General features: G+C 39.1%; 1 protein-coding gene across 2 annotated transcripts in view; it reads right to left on the bottom strand.

The window, feature by feature from the left end:
- NDFIP1 (Nedd4 family interacting protein 1) overlaps positions 1 to 12,139 on the bottom strand; it is a 44,141-nt gene that overhangs the window by 15,524 nt on the left and 16,478 nt on the right. For both annotated transcript variants that reach the window (XM_034960680.3, XM_063604658.1), the window contains exons 2-4: positions 5,350 to 5,437; positions 4,903 to 5,033; positions 1,411 to 1,498 (exon numbers count right to left, since the gene is read on the bottom strand). In XM_034960680.3, the coding sequence (XP_034816571.1) occupies positions 1,411 to 1,498; positions 4,903 to 5,033; positions 5,350 to 5,437 (307 nt within the window). The remainder of the gene's footprint in view (positions 1 to 1,410; positions 1,499 to 4,902; positions 5,034 to 5,349; positions 5,438 to 12,139) is intronic.

Below are 12,139 nucleotides of genomic sequence, written 5' to 3'. Positions count from 1 at the left end.
TACACTGAGAAGTGATCACACCACTGCACTCCAAATTCAGCCTGGGCAACAGAGCAAGACCTTGTCTCAAAAGGAAAAAGCAAAAAAACCAAAAAACAGCAAAAAGCAAACCTTAACATTCACCAAACTGTATACTTACAACCTCTGCTTTTTTTTTTTTTTGAGACTGAGTCTCACTCTGTCACCCAGGCTGCAGTGCAGTAGCACGACCTTGGCTCACTGCAATCTCTGCCTCCCAGGTTCAAGTGATTCTCCTGCCTCAGCCTCCCGAGTGGCTGGGACTATAGGCGTGCACCGCCAGGCCAGGCTAATTTTTGTTTTTAGTAGAGACGGGGTTTCTCCATGTTGGCCAGGCTGGTCTTGAACCTCTAGCCCCAGGTGATTCGCCCACCTCAGCCTTCCAAAGTGCTGGGATTACAGGCATGAGCCACTGTGCCCAGCCTTTGACCTCTTTTTTTTTTTTTTTTTTTTTGAGACGAAGTCTCACTCTTGTCCCCCAGGCTGGAGTGCAATGGTGCGATCTCACCTCACGGCAACCTCCGCCTCCCGGGTTCAATCGATTCTCCTGCCTCAGCCTCCTGAGTAGCTGGGATTACAGGTGCCTGCCACCACACCCAGCTAATTTTTGTATTTTTAGTAGAGATGGGGTTTCACCATGGTGGCCAGGCTGGTCTCGAACTCCTGACCTCAGGGCATCTGCCTGCCTCGGCCTCCCAAAGTGCTGGGATTATAGGCGTGAGCCACCATGCCGAGCCTGACCTCTGCTTTTTACTGTGTGTGTTATATATATATAGTCCAGTAAATAAAATAAATGCCTTCAACATTAAATAAGTGCCCCCAAATAATCTGATTCAAGTCACTCATCCTCCTGTTCTCTGAATTTTGACAACTTATATAACATCACCTCTAAAAGCACTGCATTTTCTTATCTTTCTAATACAACAAATAAAGGAAATGGTTGCTCACTTCTATGTGAGGCACACAAAAAGATAAATGGCAAGTAACATGAAGGGAGAAAATCAGGCTGACTTTGATCCGTCAGAAAAAAGAAGCTTTCAGAGCAAAATTCATCAAAGGCATTTAATTCCTATTCTACAGATTAAGTATGAGTAGAAGCAACGCAAAAGGGCCCCGTAGACCTGGAAGATGAGGCTTAGCTCATGTAAAAATGCAGCATCCTCATAACTGCTTTAATTATATTTTCCACAGGTATTCATGAAAATAGAAGGCAAAGAGAAGGGATATTAAAACAAAGGTATATTAAGCTTTGAACATTCCAGTAAAAGGCACCAAATAAACATAATGTATTAATATATTAGCTCAACTAGTTATTTTAATTCAGTCAGATTCACCCATAATCCAAAGCACTCTAGTTTGTAGGGGGTGGTTCTGATATGCATACATACTTACTGAAAAAAGTTAACATGAAAATCCCATCATTTCCTATCCTCAGCTGGTCAGCATCATCAAAATCATCCCGACCCACAAAATCCTCATCCTAAATGAAAAGAAAAAGAATTATTTCTAGGCAAAGGGAAGACATAAAGAAAAATGAAGGGGTAAATTTGAGTAGCAAGGAAAAAAGTTATTGCTTTGGCTCAGTTCAAAATTATGAGCATTAAAGGCTCAATGTGTGTTTAAAATTCCATTTTGCATTATTAATATATAATTAGAAAAGAAGCAAATCTTTCTTCTATCCCCAGTGTTCTAAATGAAATTTTCATCTTATAACCCAAGTTCTTTAACAATACACTTCAAAAATTTAATACACTTCAAAAACAATACACTTCAAGAATAGTTCACAAAGAACTATTTACTCTTCCTTTAAAAAAATATACCTCAAGAAAAGACAAAAGACAAAATCTACTTACACATTTGGTTTAAATTCTAGAATATCAGTAATCGAGGACCTGTTTAGGACCTAAAATATTAGTAATTAGAGATAAAATCAGCCAGGTGCAGTGGCTCATGCCTGTAATCCCAGCACTTTGGGAGGCCGAGGCAGGCAGATCACAAGGTCAGGAGATCGAGACCATCCTGGCTAACATGGTGAAACCCCTGTCTCTACTAAAAATACAAAAAAATTAGCCGGGAGTGGTGGCGGGCACCTGTAGTCCCAGCTACTTGGGACGCTAAGGCAGGAGAATGGCATGAACCCAGGAGGCAGAGCTTGCAGTGAGCCAAGATCCCACCACTGCACTCCAGCCTGGGCGACAGAGTGAGACTCCGTCTCAAAAAAAAAAAGATAAAATCAACCAGCTCAAGTGCTTTACGAGGCTGATATAGGGGGAAAAAGAATAGTACGATCATACATGAATAGTCCACAGAACTGCCCACTGCTCAACTCCATAAGCATGTATTTGTATTGGTATACAGATCTAAATCTCACTTCTAATCTTATCAGCAGATAAGATCTTTTCCATCCTAACTTGATAACATAATATTGCAGACCTAGAAATAACATGATCATGAACAATACCAACACATGTGGGCTATCTTTTTAACTGATACAGGTGTGTGTTGAGATATTTAAAAATAATTGAATATATACTTAAAAGTGATAGATTTGTACACAGTTCAATGAGGGCTCCTTAAATGAAAAATATTTTAGGGAATATCAAAACTTGTACACAGAAAAGGGTCTGGAACACCCAAATTGTTAACAGTGGTTCCCCTGGGGAGTGGGAACTAGAGAAAGGGAAGTCGGTGGCAACGGCAGCTTCCTTTTCTAACTTAACATACTTCCTCTATTGTTTGAAATTCCTATAAAAACGAATTTTTATAATTAATTTTTTAAAACATTAAATACCTAGTATTCTTACTTCATATCAGCAGAATAAGGTTTTGCCAAAATTAAAAGCGAATTGTTTTTTGCATAACTATTCAAAGATATACTCCAAAAAATATATGGAAGTAACATCTAATAATATTACAAATGCCTTCTAACTGTTCTTCCTGTCCTCTTGGTATCTCTTCTACCATGACGCATCCTAGAAATTGCTGCCAAGTTAATGTTTCCAAAACACCACACAAGTCCTCTCATACCCCTGCTCAAAAACTCTGAAGGATTCTCTAAAAGCTACATATGAAGTTTAAATACCCCCATCTAACATTCCAAAGATTCTATAAACAACAGTTGTAGTCACGACTTTCTATCTCCCTTCACAAACTCTTGCTCATACAAAGCCAATTACTACATCCACAGAACTGCCTCCACCTGGCTGAATTCACACCGGCTTTCTGTGCCTTTTTCCCTCTGGAATGTTCTTACCCATCAAAACTCCGGGCCCACATAAAATCTCATTTTCCCCTATGATCACCCAGTAAAAAGTTTCAGTTCTTGATGCCCACTGCTCTTATGTGTCTTAGTTATCAGTATTTGTGGGCCCTTTACCCTAGTTGGATTTTAGGCTTTTGAATAACAATGAGGAACACTGCCTTATACAAAGCTTTTTACCTATCCACTGTAAAATATACTGCATCTTTATTTTTTTATATTTAAAAAGTGCTTTATACATGTCTGCTGAATACTAGAGCCCTTTAAGAAGTTCCTAAATATGTACTTCTATCAAATGAAAGTATTCTGAAGAGTTATGTGATTAATCAGAGCTAATTTCCATACTGATCTATTTACCATATATTGCAACAGATCTGCAGAGTACAGTGAAACAACAAGGACTTTGGATTCTAGAATATCTGGGTTTGACTTTCACTTCTGCTACTTATCAGTCATATGACTTTGGGAAAATTACTTTTTCTCTCTGGACCTAAATTTTCACATCTGTAAAATGGAGATAATATAATCTCTACCTTTCAAGGTTACTATGAAGACTGGAAACAATATACAAAATATATAAACGCATCAAGCACAGTACCAAGCATGTGGTTTGCTTCCAATATACGGCAGTTACATTATGATGGTCTTGCTCTTAGACACTAGGGTTTTTAGTTTCTCCCTGGTACCTGTAAGAACTGAATGCACATCATCACCATTTAGGATCATCCTAGATTGGGCTCATAAACTATTTCTGCCAAGCAATGATTTTAGGAGCTTCGCTCCTCACAGTAGGTGGTGTCTGTAAACAGTCTACTATCTTAAAGCCAAGAGGGGAACATCTGGGCCTATGCCATCACACTGCCCAGACTAGGCTTCTGTACTTGCTCATCACTCACTCCAGTTACTTGCTAGAATAGAGCCTAGAGGCCTGATGGTCCCCGCATTTCTGGGGACTTATCCTGCTTCCATTCTCCCAGCATCTGGTCCAATGCCCTACCTTCATCAGCCTCAATCTGGATGAATATTTACAAAATGACAAATGCAGCACTTACATATCTGACATCAAGAACCAAGAGTGCCCAATAATCTCCACTGGCTTATATGGCATCCCAATCTCCACCTCCATGAATCAACATCAGGCTAGGTGGAATCTGAACTCACTATGTCACCACAAATGACATGATCTGGACTGCTGGAAGAACAGAGTTCATCTAAATCAATGTGAAGATCTCTCTTATGAGTTTAATTCTACAAATTTGCATATATTTATTCTCTTCCTAGACCTCCCTAGCAGCTATCCACCCAACAGCAAAATATTAAGTGTGCAGAATCAAGGAAACGTTAGTGTGCTTCTGCTTCAAGATACTTCAGCCATCCCAGGAGACTTGAAAAAGTAGTAGTAATAGGAGAGATGAAGGAAAAATGAGCAGGTTTGACTAGTAATTTACCTCATCATTTTTAAGAAGAGATGAGTTTATTATCCCAAAAGCAAATGTACCTGATTTTTAAAATTAGCTCTACTTTCACTAATCAATACAATCATAAGTAACGAATCAAAATTGGATAATGAAAATAACTTAATTCCCACAGAGCAGCCATCAAGTAACATGGCAAATTATACTCACTCTCCCAGGAACCAAAGGGATAGTAGCTTCAGCCTTGGTCCTCTCCGCTTCATCATAACTGGGCAGTGTTGTAGCTACATTGTAAGATGGGGGCTTTGGAAACCCAGACTCATCCTTGTAGTCAAAATATGCTGCAGAATTTTAACAGTCACAATTTTTTGATGATTAGCTGAATTGAAATAAAAGGAGTTCCACTAACTCTAGCAGACAAAACCCAGCCAATCCCTTAAGAGTACATATATAACAATTGAACCAAAAGACATTCTTAGATGAATGTAATAAACTGGGGGTGATTTTTAAATGTATCCACTTCCCAATTATTTAAAATCCAGACTTGCTTTGTAACCTTTCTTGCAACTGCTTCTGAGGCTTTTTTTTTTTTAAACTGTAATGTCAAAGCACAGAGTGTTTTTAAGGATTCCGTGATCACCTTGCCCTGTTACCTACCTGCGCTCTCTGCAGAAATGCTGCTGTAAGGTGGAGGAGCATCACCTGCAGCCTGTTCAGGTTCTCCAGACTCTTCTTCATTCTGCAACTAAATAAAAATTTCATATTTTAATGTAAGCATAAAGCCAATTAGAAAGATAAGAACCCAAAAACTGAAATAAATAGCCTTTCTTGAAAGCTATTTGGCAATGTATTTTGAAAGCCTTGAAATGCACAAATCCTTTAAGAAAAATATTCTACTCCCAGGAAGTTATTCTATGGAAATATTCAAAGAGGCAAAATGGGTACATATAAGTGTTGTGTCAGCAAAAATTAGAAACAACCTAAATTCCAATCATAGGAGACAAATAAATTATAGTACATCACACAAAGGACTACTAAACGGCCATTAAAAATTAAACTTTGCCATCCTGGCCAACATGGCAAAACCCAATCTCTACTAAAAATACAAAAATTAGCCAGGCATGGTGGCACACTCCTGTAGTCCCAGCTGCTCAGGCGGCTGAGGCACAAGAATCGTTTTAACCCGGGAGGCGGAGGTTGCAGTGAGCTGAGATGGTACCACTGCACTCCAGCCTGGGCAACAGAGTGAAACTCTGTGTCAAAAAATATATACACTAAATTTCAGCCAGGCATGGTGGCTCACACCTGTAATCCTAGCACTCTGGGAGGCCTAGGTGGGTGGGATCGCTTGAGATTAGGAGAGCTTAGGAGTTCAAGACTAGCCTGGGCAACATGGCAAAACAAACCCTGTCTCTACAAAAAATACAAAAATTACCCAGGAGTGGTGGCATGCACCTGTGGTTCTAGCTACTCAGGAGGCTGAGGCAGCAGGATGGCTTGAACCCAGGAGGTCGTGGCTGCAGCGAGCTAAGATTGTGCCACTGCCCTCCAGCCTGGGGCATGAGCGAGACCATGTCTTTTAAAAAAAAAAAATTAAATTTCATTACTCAAATAGATATTTATGGTGTACTATTATTACATGAAAAAAGCTAAATTTGCCAAACAATATGCATCATATAATCCTTTTTAAAAAGGCAGACATATAATGGAAAGGAGGCCTAGAATGAGACATTTACAGTTCAACACTGTTATTTCTAGGTAATAGGAGTACAGGGGAATTTTTCCCTTTTGTTGTGTATCTGCATGTTCAAATATTTTGTAGTGAATATTTATCACTTGCATACTTTTTTTTTTTTTTTTTTTTTGGAGAGACAGGATCTCACTCTTGTTGTCCAGGCAGGAGTGTGGTGGCACAATTACGGCACACTGCGACCCTGGCTAACTTTTTTTAAAATTTATTTTTTGTAGCGATGGGGTCTTCCTGTGTTGCCCAGACTGGTTTACAACTCCTGGCCTCAAGTGATGTATACTTTTTTAAAGTTAGAAAAATAATCTGTTAAGACAAAAGACAAATCACAGACAAACCATGTTACCATTATATTCCGCATGCACACCAAATTAAATCTTAAATAATTGAGACATTTATGAAAACATAAAATTCTCCCTAATTCTACATATATCTGTCAATAGATATCCCTTTTCCCTATCTCAGCAACTTTTCTGCCAGTCAAATCTTCAATTTTTAAAAATAACTTGCACTGAAAGTGTCTGCTGTTGCTAGTCTGTATAGTCTACACAAGTCATCTTCATAGAATAAAGACATTTCATTTGGTTTTTCCAGTCCAGTGTGACAATGAACTATATTAATTTAAAACATGAGTTGGCTGGGACTAGGAGCCAATCTGAAAATTAATAACAGAATATTTAGTGATATAACTGACGTAGGGGTCTGGTCCTGGCTTCAGTATCATCAGGATATACAGAGCCAACTGACATACTTGTAAAATACATACCACCTCTAAACCATACTGCTACAAAGAACTCTATCTTGAATTGAGACAGAAAAACAGAGAGGCTGAGGTGTACTAACATGAAGTAGAGCTCCATAATCCATTAAATTTTCTTTCTTTTTTTTTTTTTTTTTTGAGATGTAGTTTCGCTTTTGTTGCCCAGGCTGGAGAGCAATGGCGGGATCTTGGCTCACTGAAACCTCCACCTCCCAGGTTCAAGCAATTCTGTTGCCTCAGACTCCAAGTAGCTGGGACTACAGGTGTGTGCCACCAGACCTGGCTAATTTTTGTATTTTTAGTAGACGTGGGCCAGGCTCGTCTCAAACTCCCGACCTCAGGTGATCTGCCTGCCTTAGCCTCCCAAAGTGCTGGAATTACAGGCGTGAGCCATTGTGCCCGGCCACAATCCATTAAATTTTAACTGATCATCTCAATCTCCACTCACTATGCTGTTCAAAACCAGATGTCAATAAATTTTTCTGACTAATACTACAAAAGCTTCAATTTCAAATGAATTCTTGTGTCAAATTCTCATCAGCATCTACCATCTGGGTACATTTTTTCGAATCCTAGTAATCTAATGTTAAACTTAAGGTACTCCCAAAATAGCTGTATTATAACCTAAGATAATTTTTCCTTTTAAACGAAGACATGTGGCCAAAATAGGTGCAGTAAAGCCAAATGCTCCTGGGACACCGAACTAGGAATTACTTAAATAGAGTTCTTGGGACCATGGTTCACCTAAAATACTGGTTTTAACATTATTTGAAGCTCTTGGCAAGGTATTCTTAGCCTCCTCACACCTAACCACTCTTGTGCTGTGGGAAGGTCACCAAAAGAAGCAGAAGAGTCAGCAGCAAGAACAAAGGCAAATACAGACTTTTCGAATATGTTCCCTTAATATACTGTAGCCAGTAATGAACTTCATTTAAACCTAGCTTGGTTTATACTTAACCCGTTTTATATTTCCTGAGCTTGGTGTCAAGGTAATCACGTTACCCCTGCATAATTTAGGTCTCAGAAAGGAAGCATGACAATTCTAAGAAATACAGAAATCCAAAGAACACAGAGGTTAAGAGGTCTTCTATGACAATATTTGTAAGATAGGCTGCCTGTCTCCTGGCAACTTGGAAATGTTAAATTTGATCATCCCCCACCATAGTAAAAGATGACAGTGCAAATAAATTCCAGCCTTCTTAGAACCACCAATTTTCACTTTGGTAAGGAAAAAAACACTTCCAGGTGAAGAGTTTGCTCCATTAAAATTCACTACTTTAGAATAGTGTACTTTTTTCAATTGAAAAATAAAAACAATTTAAAACACCATTATGACTATGGTATAATCCCAAGACCTCACTGTACAGGCTTCTCACTCTGGCTTATTTCTATAATGCTGGTGATAAGATTAGGCTCCATCAAGAAAGCTGTTTAAAACAAAACACTGCAATGTAGGGGGATCGGGGGGAGAGGCAATCACCTTCAAAAAGAGTAAGCACTTAGTGCCTGCCATCTGCATGCATAATAACTTGCTGAACAATGGAATCCTTAAATATACATCTTTTCACACTTCAGGGGCAACAAGTCAGGCATTCACTAACAAGTGGAGGAACCATGTGCGCTAGAACTAGAGTGTGCTATAAAATTGATTACTTGGTTCCAATTTTTATTTTTAAGATTCCCCTTTTCCGCCCCTGGGAACCCTTTTGTGCAGCCTCCCTGCCATGTCCCTGGAGCTCAGGGATCTTCGGGCTCTTTCCTGACACTTTCTGAAAGAATACACGGCATTGTCACGTTTGGGTTAGAGTTGGAAAGATGCTCAGTCTCTTCCATCAACTGGGTCAGTGGAAGCCCGAGTCCAATTTAACTGTCACAGAATCTGGGTTGTAGGGGATACTCAGAGAGACAGATCTGAAAACTGGGACAGATCTGGGAACTTCTGCTCTCAGTGCACAGAGATGTTGGGCAAGGGTAGGGGGGATATCCTTTGAGTGACTGTGATAGATAATAAATAAATAGCTGTTGGACACTGGATTTTTTTTCCTGTCATATAATTTCTGTTAAAATTCTGATCAATTTTACTAAACTTCAAATATGATTTATTTTTTTGAGACAGAATCTCACTCTGTCACCCAGGCTGGAGTGCAGTGGTACCATCTTGGCTCACTGCAACCTCTGCCTCCTGGGTTCAAGTGATTCTTCTGCCTCAGCCTCCCAAGTAGTTGGGATTACAGGCATGCACCACCATACCTGGCTAATTTTTGTATTTTTAGTAGAGATGGGGTTGTGCCATGTTGGCCAGGTTGGTACCAAACTCCTGACCTCAAGTGATCCGCCTGCCTCAGCCTCCCAAAGCGCTGGGATTATAGGCGTGAGCCACCACACCCGGCTGAAATATGATTTAAATGGCATTTTTTCCAAATACAGCTATACAATTACCTACACAGGCCATACAAAGTAGAGTTTAATACAGAACTACCTATAACTACCTATGCCTCCATCGCTAAGAAATAAATAATCCAATCACCTGAGAATTCAGATGACCTTTCACTTTCTCACACCCAGAGTGTGCCCTTACTCTTTTCCTGATTACCTTTGCTCCCCTCTACGTGCTGAGCAGACTAGAATGGCTCCCCAGAAGAACCCTAAAACTCTTCCTACTTCAGATATGTCACAATCTGCCATGGTGCCTTTGGCCTTGATGACCTTCAATTTTAAAAAAACATTTATTTACAAATAGGTGCTACTAAGGTTTTGTTCTCAAGTCACACCTGTAATCCCAGCACTTTGGGAGGCTGAGGTGGGCGGATCACTTGAGGTCAGGAGTTTGAGACCAGCCTGGCCAACATGGTAAAACCTCGTCTCTACTAAAAATACAAAAATCAACCAGGTGTGGTGGCGTGCACCTGTAGTCCCAACTACTCGGGAGGCTTAGGCACGAGAATCGCTTGATCCTGGGAGGTGGAGGTTACAGTAAGCTGAGATCAAGCCACTGCACTTCAGCCTGGGCGACACAGCGAGATTCTGTCTCAAAAATAAATAAATAAATAAAATAAAATAGAGGGTTTTTTTCCCCTCCTTATCACCTTCCTCTGTATCTAGGTCCTATTGTTATTAAAAATAAATATGACATTTTTATGAATCTCCAACACAGAAATCATATATAGTTCTAATTCTAATAGAAACAAACTTGAATTTAACAAGTTTAAGACATTATACCCTACAGATTTAAACTATTATTTGAGTTCCCAATCAGCAAGAAAGCTTCACCACCACCCTCCTCACTAAGCAGTTCTAAAATGAGTTGTTTTTAAGCAACAGCAGAGCTGGGGCTAGGATTAGGGCTAAGCAAGGGGCAACATTTATAACTGTAGCAAATGGCAGGACCTAAAGGCACTTAAAAGTCATTCTTGGATTATCTATATTTACTAAGAATGAGAGAACAACAAAAAACCCTACACTAAACAAATCCTTATATATGAGAAAAGGTATCAACATACACCTCAGAATTCATACAAACAAACAAACAAAGCATGTGAAAAATAATGCTGAAGTATCCAGTAAGTCCATAAAGTTGCAAGTATTTTCACTACTTAATTTTTTCTTGGTTTGGTCGTACTTAAACAGCAAGAAAATTCTTGTAAGTTTCAAGTCCCTTAAGTTATTAAAAATAAATATCAGAAAATTCTGGATCAATGCTTGAACTCTAGTTTTGAATGTTATTTACTACTTCTATCTTAGAGTTAATTGCTAAAACTTTTACCTTAAAATGCAATTTTTAAAGCTCTCATTACCAACCCACTACTTCTGCATAGTCCCTAAATCCTACCAAAACAAGGCAGTATAATTACAAAAAGTAAATAAGCACATTTCCTTTGGTATACAGCTGAGTATGCTATTTTACTGCTGTTCGGAAATAATCATTAAGTTTGTGTGGCCTGTACATTTACTTTATATATTGTAAATATAAACTCTGTTATTCTAACATCACCAAATTATTTACATTCAAGAAAAATTCTCTATCTAATTGTTATTAATTAGGGGAAGATATTTTAAATAATTCTGACAAGATAAGAGAGACTAAACAATAAAAAGGCAACCCAATTATAAAATGGGCAAATGATTTGAACAGACATTTCTCCAAAGAAGATATACAAAAGGCCAGTAGACACAAAATGCTCAACATCATTAAGTCAGCAGAAAAACGCAAATCAAAACCAAGACTCAATACCACTTCATGCTTACTAGGATGGCTATAGTAAAAAAGACAGACAATAACAAGTGCTGAGTATGTGGAGAAACGGGAACTCTAATACACTGCTGGTGGGAATGTAAAATGGTGCAGCTGCTGTGGAAAAGTTTGGCAGTTCCTCAAAATAAGTTAAACATAGGCTGAAAACACAGTGGCTCAGCCTGCAATCCCAGCACTTTGGGAGGCTGAGGCAGGAGGATCACTTGAGGCCAGGAGTCTGAGACCAGCCTGGGCAACACAGCAAGATCCTGTCTCTACTAAAAATTTAAAAATTAGCCAGGCATGGCGGCACACCTGTGATCCAGCTACTCAAGACGCTGAGACAGGAGGATCACTTTAGCCAAGGAGTTCAAGGCTGCAGTGAGTCCAGTCCAGTCTGTTGCTCAGTCTAAGCAACAGAGTGAGATCCTGTCTCAAACAAAAACAACAACACAGATTTATATTAACATCAAGCAATTCCACTCCAAGGTATATACCCAAGAGAACTGAAAACAAGTTCACACAAAAACTGGTACATGAATCTTCACAGTAGCATTATCCATAATAGCCAACAATGTTCATCAACTTACGAAGGGATCGACAAAATGTGGCTTATCTGTACAATGAAATATTATTCATCCAGAAAAAATGAGATACTGACACATGCTGAAACATGGATGAACCTTAAAAACATTATAGTACAAGAGGC

The sequence above is a fragment of the Pan paniscus genome, chromosome 4 (assembly GCF_029289425.2).
Source record: "Pan paniscus chromosome 4, NHGRI_mPanPan1-v2.0_pri, whole genome shotgun sequence".
Taxonomy (NCBI): domain Eukaryota; kingdom Metazoa; phylum Chordata; class Mammalia; order Primates; family Hominidae; genus Pan; species Pan paniscus.
Note: the sequence above shows the minus strand (reverse complement) of the source record. Positions and strands in the feature narration are given on the sequence as shown.